Source organism: Sinocyclocheilus rhinocerous, unplaced genomic scaffold, assembly GCF_001515625.1.
Source record: "Sinocyclocheilus rhinocerous isolate Xijiao unplaced genomic scaffold, SAMN03320098_v1.1 scaffold288, whole genome shotgun sequence".
Taxonomy (NCBI): domain Eukaryota; kingdom Metazoa; phylum Chordata; class Actinopteri; order Cypriniformes; family Cyprinidae; genus Sinocyclocheilus; species Sinocyclocheilus rhinocerous.
Window position 1 is genome coordinate 988,560 of NW_015635021.1, and position 18,533 is coordinate 1,007,092.

An 18,533-nucleotide genomic window follows, 5' to 3' on the forward strand; every position below is an offset into this window, starting at 1 on the left:
TACTGTGCTGTTCAGCAGGAATTCCACAAACATACACAGCAATGTCAGCTCTCACATCTGTAGACTGGATTTGTGTGCTTATGTTTCTGAGATAAGAAGAGCGTCAGTACACTTTGTATTGATGTGTGGGATGCCAGAATCTCTGTGTGTTTTGGAGCATTTCAAAAGACCCACTTCATTCACACACACACACGATTGCATCTGCTAAAACAGACTACAGGACTTAAAAACAATCAGTCTGAAATGAAAAATGCATGAGAGACACATGAGAAAAAGAAAGGGAGAAATCGAGAGGGAAAGTGAAAGATTGACAGAGAGAGTGAGAGAAAACGAGAGAGACCCGCGTGGTGGTATTGCTGTACGTGAGGGTCATTCTGCTATTCATAGCCAATAGTTTCCTTCAGTGCTGCTTAGGTCAGTTTAACTACAACAACAGACACGCAGAAAGCATCCATTAAAAAAACAGAATATTACAATAGAGCTAATACCCACACCCACACAACTAGAGCTGCAGGCCAGGGTGAGTATTTTTCCATCCTTCAGTTTTGATTCCATCAGAAAAGTGACGTTGTCAAGCTGTGTGTGTGTTTGCATGTAATACTTTGGGTATAATATTGTCCCAGAAGTGAGGTAAATCTAAATGAAATCCGGCATTCACAGTGGGAAAATCCATTCATAAATAAAGCAAAAAATCTTTATTGAATGTTCTCATTTATAAGTGTGTTTGATCTTTAGACTGGGTTAGTTCAAGGTCAGAGGCACTGGGACTTTAGTAGAATGGAAACTAGAGAAAGTTTTCACCTTGAGAAATACTGACATTGGCGATCTGCTATCAGCTGATATTGACATTTTATTTTATTGGTTTATTTGCGCTTTGTGAAATAAATTCTGAAATAAATTAAAACTGAAGTTTAAAAGTGACATTGTCCTGTACATTACTGTCGTCTTTTATGGCACACTTTGTAGAACTGATTTTCAAGTAACTTACTGAATTAAACATGAAATTTTGAAGTAGACATTTTTTTATTGTATATACTTGTTGTAAAATGTAGTTTTATTTACAACTTGGAAAAATCTTTTTTTTTTTTATAGTGCAGAGTACACTGTAAATGCACTAAAACACTAAAAGCATTGGCTTTCATTCACTGATTAGACAGATTTATTAATTTACAACCAATTTGAAATTTAGAAATAATTCGAAATGTGGTGCATCATGACATTATGATAAAATAATTATTCTGCACTTGAATTTTTATATCTTTGCAAAATTTCTGTTGCTTACCATTATGTCATGCCATATGTAACAATATTGATGTATTTGTAGAAATACCCTACGCAAGTTTGGAATAATTAAGACTTTTTAATATTGTTATGCTCACAAAGGCCCACCATTTATTTTATTAAAAATAGAGTAAAAACAGTAATATTGTGAAAAATTATTACAATTTAAATGAAATGTTTTCTATTTGAAAATATTTAATTTATCCATGTGATGTAAAGCTAAATTTTAAGCATCATTACTCCAGTCTTCAGTGTCATATGATCCTCCAGAAATCATAATATGCCTAATATATATATAGGACTATAATATATATATAAGGACTGGAGTAATAGCTGCTAAAAATTCAGCTTTGCCATCACAGAAAATAAATTACATTTTAAAATATATTCAAATAGAAAACAGCTATTTTAAACTGTAATATTTATAATATCAGATATATGCAGCCTTGGAGACTTCATAAGAGACTTCTTACAAAAACAGTAGAAAGATCTTCATTATTCCAGACTTTTGACTAGTGGTGTATATGTATAAGTCTGTGGATAAAACAGCGGGCCAGTGTCACACAGACCTCTGAGGTGAAGGCCCACTGTATTATCTACAACACATTAACAGTGCTGTTCACAGGCTTTAGCATTCATTTTCACCCTCTCTGTGAAGATGAAGTGTTTTCAGAGATATTATCAGCAAACGTCTCACTGATTCAGAGAAGCTGTTTCTTTATTGTGAGAGTAGTCAAGTCAAGCTGCAGAAGTGTCTGAAGTCTTCCTGTCTGTAATTAGTCCACTTCCAAGAGTAGAGACTGTACAGAGAAATACTGCGCTAGAGGCTATGGGCTGATGCAGCTGAAATATTTATTGTAGTTTTTTATTATAGCCCAATTTTCTGCTCATATACAGCTGTGATGAACAAGGCAGAGAAATACAGGGATAAAATGAAAGGATATTCTCACTCTTTGGGTGGGTTGAGTAGATATTTGAATATTATACATCTAGTTTGTTAAAAAAAGAAAAAAACAATAACAACACAACACTATAATGTGCAATATAAATGATGGATAAAATTATAAAACATATACTGATCAAATTAGAATAACAAAATAATAATATAATTTATATAATAAATATAAACAATACATTATACTAAATATTTTGATACAATAAATATAGTAGAATATTGTGCATTCCTAGTTTACTGGATTAAGAAATAATTTTTGAATTATTCTTTGACTACAATGTCCTGCTTTATTCATTTTCGTACAAAATGTATTTTTCTTTGTCATTTACTCAATATGAGTTAACACAGACACGAAAGTAATGTCAAATTTCAAACCGATTTTCAGCTAACAATCAGGCTTTGTGTCTCACTAAAGTCATCCCTCTGTGTTTTCTTTTTATAGACTTGAACAAGCTGAACTTGCAGAGCAATGCAGGCCCAGGATCTGATCCGGCACCTGCGGATACCTGAGCTGGACGACTTGAGGCAGTATGTGCGCAGTTTACCCACCAACACCCTCATGGGCATGGGTGCGTTCGCTGCCATCACCACATACTGGCTGGCCACCCGTCCCAAAGCAGTTAAACCACCCTGTGACCTCCACATGCAGTCCGTGGAGGTGCAGGTAGGTGTCAAAATGCTTCCATAAATATTTTATATCACAAAACTAATTTGTTGAGCAATGGTGAGGTGAAATGGTTCAGGTAGAATAGTCTCTCAGAGTCAGTCTGTGTGTAAAACTCCGGGTAGTCTACGTTATAGTTTTTTCAGGCCACATAAACAGGAAGGACCCATATAACCTACATGCAAAACAACCAACTACTGTTTAGATGATGACACTTTAATACTCTGGCATGCAGCAATGTGGTAACTATTTCATTTTGAGATGATTAATTATTAACTATGCAATCATTTGTTAAAGAAAGCAGAATACACAGTTGCACTTGAGGATATCTTGTTGCAGTGTTACTTGTTTTGATGCCTTATATTTCACTTTAAACTTTGCCGTAAAACTTTGGGAAAGCAAACGACTAATTCCTCATTGGAAATGCTCATTGTGGCCACCTGGTTTAAAAAAAAAAGAACTCCCAGAAGATTGATAAAAAACTAGTGCATTCTGGTTTCCAACAGTTGCTTAGCAGCCATATGGCTTGCAAATCCACCAAGGTCATGAGAAGTCCTGCACACTATCATAGCTTGTGAAACATGAATGTGTAACAATCACATTTATTTAACACGTTCAATGACCTTTGAAGGCATTTCAGAGGCAAAAGGGTGAAGGCGTCTGTCAGATGCGACCGTGATTTTTTTGCAAGCTTCCTGTAAAAAGCAGTTCAGCTTATGGCTTCTGTGCACTGTGGCTTCCTCTGGGTTCACCACGGCACGGTCTTTTTGCATGCATGTATGAACTCCCGAGTTCCCCATCTCTGTGACATACTGTACATTTTGTTAGGTCTTAGTGCAGAAAACATTTGCTGTGCTTCTTGTGACCGTGCATTGTGGTTTCATGGTTTCCACAAAAACATTAAGCAGCACAACTATTTTCAACATTTCTACAGGAATGTTTTTTAAGCACCAAATCTTGAATGATTTTTGAAGGATCATGTGACACTGAAGACTGGAATATATTAAAATACGTTTCATTTATGGCATACACTTTTAAAAAAAACTTTTTTTTAATTATAATAATATAATACAGGTGCATCTCAATAAATTAGAATGTCGTGGAAAAGTTAATTTATTTCAGTAATTCAACTCAAATTGTGAAACTCGTGTATTAAATAAATTCAATGCACACAGACTGAAGTAGTTTAAGTCTTTGGTTCTTTTAATTGTGATGATTTTGGCTCAGAATCACATGATAATTAAAGAGATCACATGATCAATCAGGACACACACAGAGAGGAAAAAAAAAAATAAATAAAAAAAAATAAAAATAAAATAAAAATAAAAGGCCACAATGTGTGTATATGTAGAGCAATGGATTGTCAAGAGGAAAATGAGAAACAAGAGACACAACTGATCACCTCCATGCCACGCCGAATTTAAAGCAAAAGGAGCCCCTACCAAGTATTGAGTACATGTACAGTAAATGAACATACTTTCCAGAAGGCCAACAATTCACTAAAAATGTTTTTTTTATTGGTCTTATGAAGTATTCTAATTTGTTGAGATAGTGAATTGGTGGGTTTTTGTTAAATGTGAGCCAAAATCATCACAGTTAAAAGAACCAAAGACTTAAACTACTTCAGTCTGTGTGCATTGAATTTATTGAATTTATTTAACAATTTGAGTTGAATTACTGAAATAAATTAACTTTTCCACAACATTCTAATTTATTGAGATGGACCTGTATCTTGCTCAAATATAGATATATTTTTTAACGTTTTTTTAACTATTTTTTTTCTTCAAAAAACGTCAAAACTAACTTACCACAAACTTTTGAATGGTAGTGTATGTGTGTTGGGACAGCCCACCTACAGCTGTTTTTGGAATGCTTTTTCATCACATTCCTGCTTTTTTTCTCACACACTTTTGTTCTCACACACTGAGTAGTTTTTGTGTATATGTGTGTGTAACTTTGCTTTGGATACAAATAACTGCAGCCTCTTTCAACCGATGTGTGTAATTATAGATGTATGTCCTTGATCTCTGTCTTTGGCTGAAAGAGTTTGGGTATTCTCACCATTTCTTGTATGTTTGCTATGGTAACACACTGAAACATGTTGGCGACAGCTTTAAAGCGAGCATCTGTAAATTCCTTTAGCATGAAGTCTTCCTTCCTTCTGCTGTCAATGGCCTGGTCTTTTTTTTTTTTTTTAATCAAACACTAATGCAGGGAAAGTAAATTGTATTTTCTTCCTGCTGTCAACTTTGATCTTGGACAAATTAATGCTGCAGGTCCTCAAATTTGATTGGCGTTACAAGATATCTGATGTACTGATGTACAACAGCACTGGGACGATTCGCTGTTTCTGTTCACACTTTGCCAGACTATCAATCTGGTGTGAAAACGAAGTGAGAGCGGATTTGCCTGGAGTAAGGAGTTGTTGTTTTTTTTTTTTTTGGTATAGAACATCATAGATTATTTGTTTTGTTTTTCAGGGTAGTAGATATGCTTGTCGGTCCATTCTACAGGACGGTGACACATACATGACGTACTACTATAAAGACGCTCAGACAATGTATGAGTTTTTCTTACGAGGACTACGAGTGTCAAGTAAGTCAACTAGTATTTAAAGTAGATATTAAAATCACCCAAAAATGAAGCCTGTCATCATGCGTGAGATCTTCACATTTTTATGTGTTATTTTTATAGATAATGGTCCTTGTTTGGGATCACGAAAACCGGGCAAGCCATATAAATGGCTTTTGTATAAAGAGGTAAGATTGCTATAGTCTGCTTTGTATTCTGAGCAAAATTGATTTGAAACCTTATTCCAGAACTAGTGTAGCCTTTTATTCTCTGAATGTTTTATTGATTGCCCTGTCTTGTTTCTATTTTATCCCATGTGGCTGTTCATTTGAGTAAGTTGTGTATATTCATATGATGTTCATGTTTGTAGGTAGCAGACAGGGCAGAGTTCGCAGGTTCAGCATTACTCCACAGAGGTCACAGTCAAACAGGAGACAAATACATTGGCATCTTTGCACAGAACAGGCCAGAGGTAATCACATGCACACTGACACAGATTCCTACTAAAACTGTCAACCTCAAATATGATGGTTTTGGTGAACACAGGACTGTAGGCGAATGGCAGGCTTATGTTCACTCATATAAAAATAAAATAAGCAATATATTGACTTTGCTTATTCAGTGCTTTATTTGTCTGCCACAATTATATAGTAACTTCTGAATTATCTTCATTTGAGGGGCTTTGTAAGGAATACTGATATATGCGATAATATATCAAAGTATCATGTAATCACTTCAGTTACATATTGATTGACAGCCCTAAATCCTACATGAATTGCTTTGCTTATTATACAGCAGGTGTGGCAACTTCTTAATTCTGTTTTGTTCATTCTATATTATTTCTATGTAAGATAAGCTTATTTGTGCATACAGTATGTATATTCTACAACTGATTCAATTGTGTGTACAATTTCTGTAGTGGACGATTTCAGAGCTGGCGTGTTACACATATTCACTGGTGGCAGTGCCACTGTATGATACACTTGGTACAGAGGCCATCAGCTATATCATTGACAAAGGTGAGCAAGCGCACAGCATTTTTTACAATTCTGTGCAATACTTTTATGATATATTTCCCTTCTATTCAGTTTTTATTTCTGCAAATAACATTTTTTAATGAGGACTTTCAAAATTGTTTGTGTCCTTTTTCAGAAAAGTGTTTTGTTTACTGAAATAGGAATTAAAATCCAATTAATTAGATCATTAGTAATCATATTTCAATCGTAAGAACTCTTGTAATAGTTTTAGCATGTTAAAGGTTATTACAGTATTATTGTATTTGGACTTGGTGTGCTAGATCGACTGCACACTGTTGCTGCTGTAGAGCAAGTATGGGCTTGCTGCTGCCAATAGATACACAGACAAGCTGCTGTGAGCATGTATGATATGCTGCTGCTGCTACATGAATCCCATATATCCCATACCAGATCTAGACAGGTGGAGCTGGGAGAGGTGGAGGGTTTCAGAGGAAATTTACCAAAACTATTTTTAATTTCACTTGAAGATTTTAATGAAGATGGAAATTGTGTTGACATGTCGTGTTGTTGAAATTATGAGAACTTTGTTTTGAGTAAGAGCCTTTGTTGTAGCCACCATCTCCACTGTGATCTGTGACATCCCGGATAAGGCTCGTTTGATCCTGGACTGTGTGTCTGGCCGGAAGCACAGCGTCACAACCATAGTGATCATGGGGAACTTTGACCGTGAACTGACTGCACAAGCACAACAGAAAGGCATTGAGGTCCTGAGCCTCAAGGAGCTGGAGGTTTGATTACACACACACACACACACACACACAAACACACACTTAGACACCCTTGGTAAGCAGTGATCCCATTAATCTTGTATTTGTGCTGCACTAAATAAAGTCTTTCTTTTGACAGGCTATTGGCAAAGCCAACCACAAGACATCCATTGTGAGTAAAACTGAGCACTGTTTTGATTTACAGACTTATAACTGTGAATAATGAATAATTTTATTTGAATGCTTTATTATTTGTTTTCTGCTTCATGGTGATTAGTCCTCATTTTGCCTTTTTATTTCTAGCCTCCTAAACCAGAGGACCTGGCACTGATTTGCTTCACAAGTGGAACTACAGGTAAAATTGTTTATATACTGTATTTACTATGTATTTAACTATTTAATTGTCATTAATCGCAGAACTATTTTGTAGTTAACACATTAATGCATTCTAATCCTTTTTAATGAAAGAGAACAAAACAGTATGCACAAATGTGGCTGCAACAATGATTGAGTATTTGATTTGTACTGGAGAAAAGGATCAGTCTGATTCATGAACAAATGATTCAGACTGGTTTTATGAACTGGATCAACTGAGTGTGCCAAGGAGAACTACTGTAGAGTGAATTTCAAGATTTTAGTGAATAATGACTATTCCTTTAGAAAAAATACGACTTTTTAGTGTATTAGTCATACAGAACATCTTTTATGATACTTGTATGATTTTTTTGTTGTTGTCATTTTAGAGATTGACAACCCTACTCCTGATTCATTTTATTTTTTAATCTGTCTTTCAGATGTTGCCTCATTGTATCCTGTCATGTTTTATCATTTTTTAGGACTCCAACTCACTCAGAGAATTAATGTATCATTTTTTCTTTCTTTTTTTTTCAACAGGAAGTCCAAAGGGAGCAATGCTCACACATGGAAACGTTGTTTCCAATTGTTCCGCTTTCATTAAAGTTACAGAGGTAAGCCAAGAGATTTCCACGTCTGTATCCTTTAAAATGTATTGTTTAACCATGTATTTCCTCATTTGTAAGCCACTTTGGATAAATGCATCTGCTAAATTAATATATGTAAAATTGTAGTGAAGTCTTTCTCGGGAAACAAGAGCAAAAATCACAGCCAGTGAGATTTAAATGGCAGATCAGATATGTGCAGTTTTTAGGAGCATGTTACCTTCATTTTGCCAGTTAATTGTTAAGTGAAATGTTTTCTTCAAATCAACTTCATTCTTTTTGTCTTTCTGTTATGTTCACCTCTTCTTGTGCCTCATTTTCTCATTTAATTGTCTGTTTCCTGTTCCATCCTCCCTCGTGTCTTGTGTATTGATGTGTTTGTAAATGTGTATATGCGTCTGGTTAGGGGTTGCTGAAACCTAGTCCTCAGGATGTTCTCATCTCCTTCTTACCGTTAGCGCATATGTTTGAAAGAGTTGTAGAGGTACGCTGTATTTCACACCGCACGTGTGTGTGTGTGTGTGTGTTTTACAGGTTCACTGCATGCTAAACCAGACAGACATTCACATTTCTTACCTACCACTAGCACACATGTTTGAGAGAGTGGTCGAGGTATGTATTATGCATGCACACAGTCATTAAAAAATGTTTAATATATTTTCTATACAGTTTGTAACAAAGTTAATTTTTAAGGGATATTTTGGTTAAAGGAATAGTTCACCCAAAAATGAAAATTTGTTGAAAACTTATTACCCTCAGGCCATCTAAGATGTAGATAGGTTTGTTTCTTTATCGTAACAGATTTGGAGAAAGCTAGCATTACATCACTTGCTCACCAATGGATCCTCTGCAGTGAATGGGTGCCGTCAGAATGAGAGTCCAAACAGCTGATAAAAGCCTCACAATAATCCACAAGTAATCCACACCACTCCAGTCCATCAATTAACATCTTGTGAAGTGAAAAGCGGCATGTTTGTAATAAACAAATCCAAATTATTGTGATGTTTTTATCAGCTGTTTCACCTCTTATTCTGACAGCACCCATTCACTGCATAGGATCCATTGAGCAAGTGATTATATGCTAAGTTTCTCCAAATCTGTTCTGATGAAGAAACAAACTCAGCTACATCTTGGATGGCCTAAGGGTGAATACATTTTCAGCAAACTTTCATTTTTGGTTGAATTATTCCTTTAAATATATGATATTTTGATTTCTTGACTGCATATATATGCTGTATATATAGAGAGAGAGATTAATTTGCATTATATTCTTGTTGCATAATTGTGTTTGTTTTGTGTGTAGGGTGTGCTTCTGGTCCATGGGGCCAGGATTGGATATTTTCAGGGTGATATCCGTCTACTGATGGACGATTTGAAGACTCTTAAGCCCACTATATTCCCTGTAGTGCCCAGACTACTCAACCGCATGTTTGATAAGGTACTTCTGTTTAGTTATACACACATAAACTGTTTGCATTTATGTGTGTGAGCTTAAATATACTCAGTGATCTTTGCTCATTATACATTCATGAATGTTTGCATTAAGATCTTCGGACAGGCGAACACTCCTCTCAAAAGATGGCTGCTGGATTTTGCTACCAGTAGGAAAGAGGCGGAGCTTAAAAGTGGAGTTGTGAGGAAGGATAGCATGTGGGATAAAGTGATCTTCAGCAAAGTGCAGGTAACCAGACAAAGCGGAGAAAGAGTGTGTTAGAGCCCAAGGACAGAACAATCTGATGGAAACCATAGAGAACCTATAAAGACTCTGTTGCCTAGCAACACACAAATTCAAAAATATTCAGCATCCAAATGCCTAACATTTATAAAGCAAAAAAAAAAAAAACAAAGCAAGAGAAATCATGTCTCATCTAAAGGCTCATTCACACCAAGGACGATAACTATAACTGTAAAGTTGTAATGATCATTCTGATCCTATGAGAATATGGAAGTCCACAGCACAGCCATAACAATACTGATGCAAAGGAACGATATTGTTGGAATCATTTTCAGAATGATTTTTGGTAACATTTTACATAAAGCCTGATTGTATAATGCATTACAACACACATTTTGAATACCTTTATAATGCATTATACATAAAGGCTTTAAGTAAAATGTTTTAATGCATAATGTGTTTTAATGCATTATACTTTCTAACAATGTATAACAATTAATAGATAAGTATTATAATGTATTATAACTGTGGTTACAGTTATTGATCAGATCATACAATGCATTTTAAGGTGCATTACAAGGCATAATTAATGCATTAAAAGGTAATATTGTTTATAGTTATCTTTCTAATTATTGGTTATCATTTTTGGTGTTTTTTCATGTTTTTCAAAAAGTGTCTTATGCTCACCAAGGCTGCATTTATTTAATCAAAAATAAAGTAATATTATGAAATATATAAAATATTATGAACATATTATGATATATATATATATATATATAAATGTAATTTTTTCCTGTGACGCAAAGCTGAATTTTCAGCATCATTACTGTAAGTGTAATGATCCTTACATGATCCTTCAGAAATCATTCTAATATGCTATGTTGCTCAAGTAATATTTCTTGTTATCAATGTTGAAAACCATTGTGCTGCTTATTATTTTTGTGAAAACTGATATATTGTTTTTCAGTATTTTTTGATGCAGTATTGAGCCTTGTTATGAATAGACCGTATGAGTTCTTCTGCTTATGTCATATCTACAATAGTTTGCTCAGAACTGTCACTTATATAAACTGTCACAGATATGAAATGCAGTTATTAATTAAACTCTATAACCTTTTTGTAACTAAACTATGCATGAACATAACACTCCAAACAGAACTGTGACAACTGTTTTCTGCTACTATGTACCATAACCTTATAGTGACTCCTGTGACTCCCCCTACAGGCCAGTTTGGGTGGACGTGTGAGGCTCATGATCACAGGAGCCGCTCCTGTCTCTCCAACCGTCCTCACCTTCCTGCGAGCAGCGCTGGGCTGCCAGGTACACAAACACACAGAGACCTCTGTTCTCCTGCTATCAGTATTCCCACAACTGGTTTTTAGGTTACTGTTTTTTATAATTCTTTTTTTGGTAGTTTTATGAGGGTTATGGGCAGACAGAGTGTACGGCAGGCTGCACTATGTCACTTCCTGGAGATTGGACAGCAGGTAAGATGATGTACACGTGTTAACACATAAAACAAACAGATACACCTTAAGTAACGTATAAACATCCTGTAACACAAACTCTCTTGGTCTCTGTACCCAGGTCATGTGGGAGCACCGCTGCCCTGTAACTTTGTTAAACTATTGGATGCGCCTGAAATGAATTATTTTGCAGCAAATGGAGAGGGAGAGGTGTGTCACCAGTTAAATTATAGAATTTTAAAAGGAGTGTTCTGGGTTTAATACAAGTTAAGCTCTATTGACAGCATTTGTGGCTAATGCTAATGGTGTACCTCTCAGTTGACTGGTGTGGGGCTGTGTGTGTCCTCCACAGGTGTGTGTGAAAGGATCAAATGTGTTTCAAGGTTACCTGAAGGACCCAGAGCGGACCTCAGAGGCCATAGATAAAGACGGCTGGCTGCACACCGGAGACGTCGGCAAATGGCTCCCGGTAAATTCCATATCTTCTCTTAACACTTCTGTGCCTTATTTACTCTCTTTCGTATCTTTTTTAGTCTCCCAGTTCAGTTCTAATTTAATCAGTGTCCTTATTTCTGTGAATCGTCTACTTCAGGGGTCGGCAACCTTTTGGGCATGAAGAGCCATTTTAAATTTTTCTGGTTAATCACTGTGCCAATAAGCCCCACTTTCATCTTTCTCTCTTTCCTTTGCATCACTGGATATAGCTGTCAGTCATTTAAAATTTCCATCATAAAACAGTTGACATATTAAATGATTTGCGTTTTGCAAATTTCCATCTTACCTCAAAACTGACGTTTCACGCTGGAATTTGCATTCTGCTTCTGTGAACAGTAAACCTACTACTTTGATTTGATTGGCCAACATTATTTTGACATTGACGAATGCTGTTTGGTTAAAACTACTGTAAAAACAGCAATACTGAAAAACAAAGCAAGAGATATTCATGTCTTAAGGCCCATTCAAGGATTATTACTATAACTATAAAGTTTTAATAATCGTTCTAATTCTATGAGAATAGTCCACACCACAGCTATAAGGATAATGACACAGAGGAACAATATCACTGGAATGATTTTCAGAACCATTTTTATCAGCTGATGAACAAACACACTGACAGCCAATCAGAATCTGCCCGATTTTAAAACCCTAAAGTATTTAAAGCAGCAGAAGACATTACATTATTAGCATGTACATTTTAATGAACAAGTAAGATATTAATTGTCACTGGCATTAGTGCTCATAGAGTCAGTGTAATTTTTACCTTCATGTAGCCACCAACAACCTAACCACGAGCAGTACCCTTTAGCACATAACAGAAACTTTTAAATGTCAAACATAACAGCATTAAACAGGTTTTCCCTTCACTACAAACCCATAAAATAACACTTAATTTCAACTTGTATTCTTCTTATCCAGTGGGTGGGTGCTTAAATTACACCAATATTAAGTTAATGTGATGATTAAAATTGTCAAATTAAAAGGTTTAAATAAATCAATAATTTTAATTTGCAACCATGCATTTATTTGTGATAACAGGTCTCTTGAATTACTACTTAGAGCTGTATATATTTGGTGAATATTATAAAAATTTTAAATAATTGTTTTCAAATTTTTTTTAAATATAATGTATATTACTGTGATGCAAAGCTGAATTTTCAGCAGCCATTACTTCAGTCTTCAGTGTCACATTTCTTATTATTATCAATGATGTTGAAACAGTTGTGCTGCCTAATACATTTTTTTCAGGATTCTTTGATGAAATATAAAGTTCAAAAGAAAAAAGAAAAGTTATCGTGATCAAGATTTTTCCACACTACTGCATGCGTGTCCACTGAACTTCTGCACAGTCCTTCCAAATTGTTGCAAATTTTGTAATATTTTGAAGTTAATGCTTGCGTTTTAAGAGAACAGAAACCTTGCATATTCTTTTTTATTTAATTAGTGAAGTTGAGTATGCATTGTTTTAGAATGGGACTCTGAAGATTATAGACAGGAAGAAACACATCTTCAAGCTGGCTCAGGGTGAATACATCGCTCCAGAGAAGATTGAGAACATCTACATCCGCAGTGACCCTGTGGCTCAGGTTTTTGTTCATGGAGACAGTCTGCAGGTGAGAGAGAGTGAACCATTAATATTTGATGTAATGGGTGAAATTACATTGTCATTTGCGGTGAGGGTGCGGGTCTGAAAATCAGGCGGACTACGGGTCCAACAGCCAAGACTCAACTTAAAGGGTTACTCCACCCCAAAATGAAAATATTGTCATTAATCACTTACCCCCAAGTCGTTTCAAACCCGTAAAAGCTTTGTTCGTCTTCGGAACACAATTTAAGATATTTTGGATGAAAACCGGGAGGCTTGTGACTGTCCCATAGACTGCCAAGTAAATTACACTGTCAAGGCCCAGAAAAGTATGAAAGACGTTGTCAAAATAGTCCATCTGCCATCAGTGGTTCAATCTGAATTTCATGAAGCGACGAGAATACTTTTTGTACGCAAAGAAAACAAAAAGACAAAAAAACAAAAAAATCGCTTCATAAAATTCAGATTGAACCACAGATGGACTATTTTGACGATGTCTTTCATACTTTTCTGGACCTTGACCTTGTTATTTACTTGGCAGTCAATGGGACGGTCACGGTTTTCATCCAAAATATCTTAAATTGTGTTCCGAATATGCTGTTCTACTTGTCTGTGTCAGCCGCACCATACGGATACGTTTTCTACGTTTATTTACGCTTTGATTTGAACGAAAACAGCTTATCCGTGTGGTGCGGCTGACACAGAACAGCATACGCACTTTTTGTACGCAAAGAAAACAAAAAGACAAAAAAACAAAAAAATCGCTTCATAAAATTCAGATTGAACCACAGATGGACTATTTTGACGATGTCTTTCATACTTTTCTGGACCTTGACCTTGTTATTTACTTGGCAGTCAATGGGACGGTCACGGTTTTCATCCAAAATATCTTAAATTGTGTTCCGAAGACGAACGAAGCTTTTACGGGTTTGGAACGACATGGAGGTAAGTGATTAATGACAAAATTTTCATTTTGGGGTGGAGTAACCCTTTAATTTGATACCCACTGAAAGGCAGCGGCTTTCAAACTGTCCCGTGCTTATTTGTGTTTGCGCTCTGTAGTCTGAAGGCCGTCAACCGTTTCTATTTACAACACAATTTGCAGAGTTGAGCATTGTACCCAAACAGGACCCTGGACTTAATGACTGTCACTTCTACACAGCAGTGAATCAGAGAGTGTGGATGTGGTTTGGTGGGTCAGAGGATAGAATATGTGTGGGTATGTGCTATAAGTGAGAGTAAACCCATCCTGTGTCTTTGTAGGCATGTTTAGTGGGTATTGTGGTTCCTGATCCAGACTTTCTGCCAGGATGGGTAAAGAAAAGAGGCATTGAGGGCTCCTACACTGAAATGTGCAAAAGCAAGGTAAAACACTTACACAGAAAAAAAGACACTTGAAAGCTCTGGATTCAATGCTTTAATTTTTTATTTGCTGTTGAAAGCATTAGGACTTGAGATTTTGAATGAGCTGTAGTGTTTAAATGGCCTGAGCCACCCTTAAAGATCTGATGTCTGATATTGTGTTTAAACAGGAACTGAAAAATGCCATCCTAGAGGATATCATTCGGCTAGGCAAAGAAGCTGGACTGAAGTCCTTTGAACAGGTGAATCTAATGAACACAATTCTTGATAACTTCAACACTGCTGCAAATCACCTTTTTACACAAGGTTTTAAGCAAGGTTTTTAACCAGGGTCTGGGGATCCCTGGTTGTCCATAAATTACTGTAGGAGGTCCGTTAACTCACAAATAACACACAAAATGTTTTTTTAAATTTTGAAAAAAATCTTTGATATAGCATATAAAAAAAATCTAAATATGAATAAGAATTAATTTCTAAACAATTTGTGCAATAACCTTTTAAAATCATAATTAATTTTTTTTATACAGAATAAAAATTATATTTATATTAATAACACAAGTGTAGCATAATGTAAGTTATGTACATTATGTAACGTAATTGTTAGTGTTGATCAAATTTCTACATTAAATTAATTTTATTGTCCAAATGAGAGAGTAACATCATTTTAAGAATGCATTCTTAAAAATAATTATTAAAATAATGTTAATCTCTCTGTTGGACTATAAAATGAAGTTAATTTAGAAATTGGGTCTACACTAGTTTAGCATAATGTAATAAAATATCATTTGTATAATTTTATTTTACAATTATTATTTCTACTAATAGTATAATTGTTATAAATAGTATAATGAGATATACAGAAATATATATTAAATATAATTATGATAAATATTTTGAGTCCCTAAATAATATAGTTATAGTTAATATTAAAATTATTATTGTCATTAATATTGTTAATCTGAAAAGTAAAATTTTTTTTTTTTTTTTACTGGGGTCCCTGGGTCAGAAAGGTTTGATGACCCCTGTACAAGAATGACTGTATTCTTTTCTTATCTCTGTGTTTGTGTGTGTAGGTGAGAGACATTGCCCTGCACATGGAAATGTTCTCTGTTCAGAATGGACTCCTCACGCCAACACTGAAAGCAAAGAGAACCGAGCTGAGAAACCACTTCAGAGAGAAGATAGACCAGCTCTACGCTAAAATCAAAATGTGAACAACTACAGAAAGAGTGAGAGAGAGAGAGACACCCGTCTACACTGAGGGTGAACTAGAACACCCCAAACATGCATACTTGCAATGTGGTGATGATTATGAAGGAGGTGCTCCAGTTCTGTCATGCTGTTCCATCACTCACATGGTGGGGAGAGAAGGACCACTGCGGCTGGTACTTTTGTCATTTCTACCACTTGGAGGTGCCACAGTCATCTCTCAGAAGAGGTGAAGTATTGTCCCACCAGCGAAGCACATACCAAACATTTCATGAGCCCTGCTATTCATCTGTGATGGCACCTGGAAGTGAACCACCCCAATGCTTTAGGCCAGTGAATGCCTTGAGTGTAATAACCCAGAACACACCTGCAAGATCATATAAAACAAAACGACAAATGCCAAAAAGGTTTCTGATTTGTAAACCATGTGCAGATATTTTTCTCAACACTTATTTAAAATAGAGTGGTTTCCATTAAACTTCAGTAAATGGATATTTATCAGTGCTTACTATTGAAATTTATATTGTGAGTCACAATGCTTTTGTTATGGTAACAAACAAATGGTATGGTTATGTGTTTGACATCTGGTCTAAACAGGTCTTTTCTATATCTAAATAATAGATTTTCACTGAAATTGACAGTGAAATGACATCACAAATTGGTTCTTGTTGATACTCAGATTCCACTAACAGCACTTTGGAATCTCGGTACATCTCAAATGTGCCTCTCTCCTGGAGATTAAACCTTGTATATAGGTTATCTATTTATGTTTGTACATCTTTATTGTATTCATGTAAATTGTGCAAACAGTTATTTGTAGCATGCGGTGTTGAAGAGAGAAATAAACTGATGGCATTGTCTTTTAATAGTGTTTGGGTTCCTATTCATTAACGTTGTAACAGTGCCTATGTTAAAAAAAAAGGGAGCTTTACACAGTGGAATTGTAGTATTTCTGGTTCATATTCCACAGAATAGCCAAGACAGTGGGAATTATCTTGGAATGGGTGAGAACTGCGATATTAAGCATAAAATTAAGTTGAGTGTAGGTTAAAAACTCAAAGAAAACACAAAAGACATTAATACGCTACAAATCACAAGAAAAATGTGACTTGTGGTACAGAGCTGCTGTATAAAAAGGCCACTTGGTTGCCTAATATTTTATTCTCTGGTGCCATTTTTATTTAAAAATGTTATTTTATTTTATATTTAAAAAAACATCAATGTGGGCAAAAAGATTCCATTACAATATAATGTGTACCATAAAGAACTACTCTATGACCTGCTACTAAGAGTACAACAATGATTTTCATATAATTGAAAGAATGAAACTGAAAAGGCAATGAGGCATATGGTAAAAAATGTATGGATGAGAAACTCCTCTCCTTGCTTCCATTGTCGTTTACTCTCACCTGTGCCTAAGGCTATTGAGCCACCTGAGCAAACTTTCTTAATAAAAATACCCAGAAATTCAAGAAACTAGTCTCACTGGCTGTCAGTGTCCTACACAATTTATAGACACTGGAAGCAGAATAACATGCTTTTTGCAACCTGCCTAGGAACCAACAAACACACATTATAGATTCAACTGTCCTCTGGAAATACATTTCTATAGTTTCCAAACATCATTTGATTAAAGGGGTCCTATTATGCTTTTTCACTTTTTGAATTTTAGTCAGTGTGTAGTGTGTATGTTTGGACATAAAAAAGATCTACAAAGTTACAAAGAAGTGCTGCTGCAAATTTGGTGCATCAGAGAAAACGAAGAAGAGCTGCTTGTAGCGTCAAGTTTTGAGGGGAGTCATGAGGGAGTACCATAGGGGAGTACAGTGCTGGTTTCGCCAAAAAGATTTTGCTGAAAGACGGAGCAGTTCCCACTTTGTCGGGACAATCTGCTGTATCTGCATCACAGCCTGTAAGTGTGCTGCTTTATTTGTTGTTGTGTGTGTTATTTACGTTTCAAAGTATAAGTTGTATGCCGTTTCTGCGATGTAATACATATTACCGTTGCACTTATCTGTACATAGTAAATGCAGTTGTTTTTAAAGCGGTTGTTGACATCCTATCTAAAACGTGATTTAGCCAATAAAACAACAATAGCGTTTCCAGTCTAATATGTCTTGCAATATCCGTGCGTGGAAAGGTTCTGCGCGATCCTCTTGTTCAATATTCTCGGGGTCTGAATCCGGCTCAAATTGATATGGCAATATTGACGCCATCGTTAACTATACCTGAGCAGACTTAACTTGCTGATTTGGTAAGGGGCGTGGCAGTACTGAAACACCGTCTAAGCTGTTCGCCAATCACAACGCACTGGGACAGTTAACCAATCACAACGCATTTCTTATTTCGGAAGGCGGGCCTTCATCAAACCCGGAACTAATCGAGCCGTTTGTGCCAGGCTGGGGAGAAAGGTATTGTAATAATGTAAATTATGTGAAAAATAATGCGTTTTTCGAACCACCAAACATGAGATCATGTTCTAGTACACCGCCAAAACAAAATCAAGACTTCGTAAAAGAGCATAATAGGACCCCTTTAATATAGCATACAGTACTTGAAAATG

The 18,533-nt window shown here is 35.7% G+C and overlaps 1 protein-coding gene across 3 annotated transcripts in view; it reads left to right on the forward strand.

Moving 5' to 3' along the window:
• Window positions 1-16,825, forward strand: part of acsl1a (acyl-CoA synthetase long chain family member 1a) — a 26,230-nt gene extending 9,405 nt beyond the window's left edge. Inside the window, exons 1-21 of one of the 3 annotated variants that reach the window (XM_016560079.1) lie at window positions 214-520; window positions 2,679-2,900; window positions 5,381-5,495; window positions 5,595-5,659; window positions 5,842-5,943; window positions 6,391-6,490; window positions 7,061-7,236; window positions 7,355-7,387; window positions 7,519-7,570; window positions 8,110-8,183; window positions 8,709-8,786; window positions 9,478-9,612; window positions 9,721-9,855; window positions 11,075-11,170; window positions 11,265-11,337; window positions 11,438-11,526; window positions 11,669-11,785; window positions 13,284-13,427; window positions 14,663-14,764; window positions 14,932-15,003; window positions 15,835-16,825. In XM_016560079.1, the coding sequence (XP_016415565.1) occupies window positions 2,706-2,900; window positions 5,381-5,495; window positions 5,595-5,659; window positions 5,842-5,943; window positions 6,391-6,490; window positions 7,061-7,236; window positions 7,355-7,387; window positions 7,519-7,570; window positions 8,110-8,183; window positions 8,709-8,786; window positions 9,478-9,612; window positions 9,721-9,855; window positions 11,075-11,170; window positions 11,265-11,337; window positions 11,438-11,526; window positions 11,669-11,785; window positions 13,284-13,427; window positions 14,663-14,764; window positions 14,932-15,003; window positions 15,835-15,975 (2,094 nt within the window). In that variant the 5' untranslated portion in view covers window positions 214-520; window positions 2,679-2,705 and the 3' untranslated portion in view covers window positions 15,976-16,825. Of the gene's footprint in view, window positions 1-213; window positions 521-2,678; window positions 2,901-5,380; window positions 5,496-5,594; window positions 5,660-5,841; window positions 5,944-6,390; window positions 6,491-7,060; window positions 7,237-7,354; window positions 7,388-7,518; window positions 7,571-8,109; window positions 8,184-8,580; window positions 8,659-8,708; window positions 8,787-9,477; window positions 9,613-9,720; window positions 9,856-11,074; window positions 11,171-11,264; window positions 11,338-11,437; window positions 11,527-11,668; window positions 11,786-13,283; window positions 13,428-14,662; window positions 14,765-14,931; window positions 15,004-15,834 lie in introns of those variants that run through there. The other 2 variants (XM_016560080.1, XM_016560078.1) reach the window with 2 other exon arrangements.
• The last annotated feature ends 1,708 nt before the right edge of the window (window positions 16,826-18,533 follow it).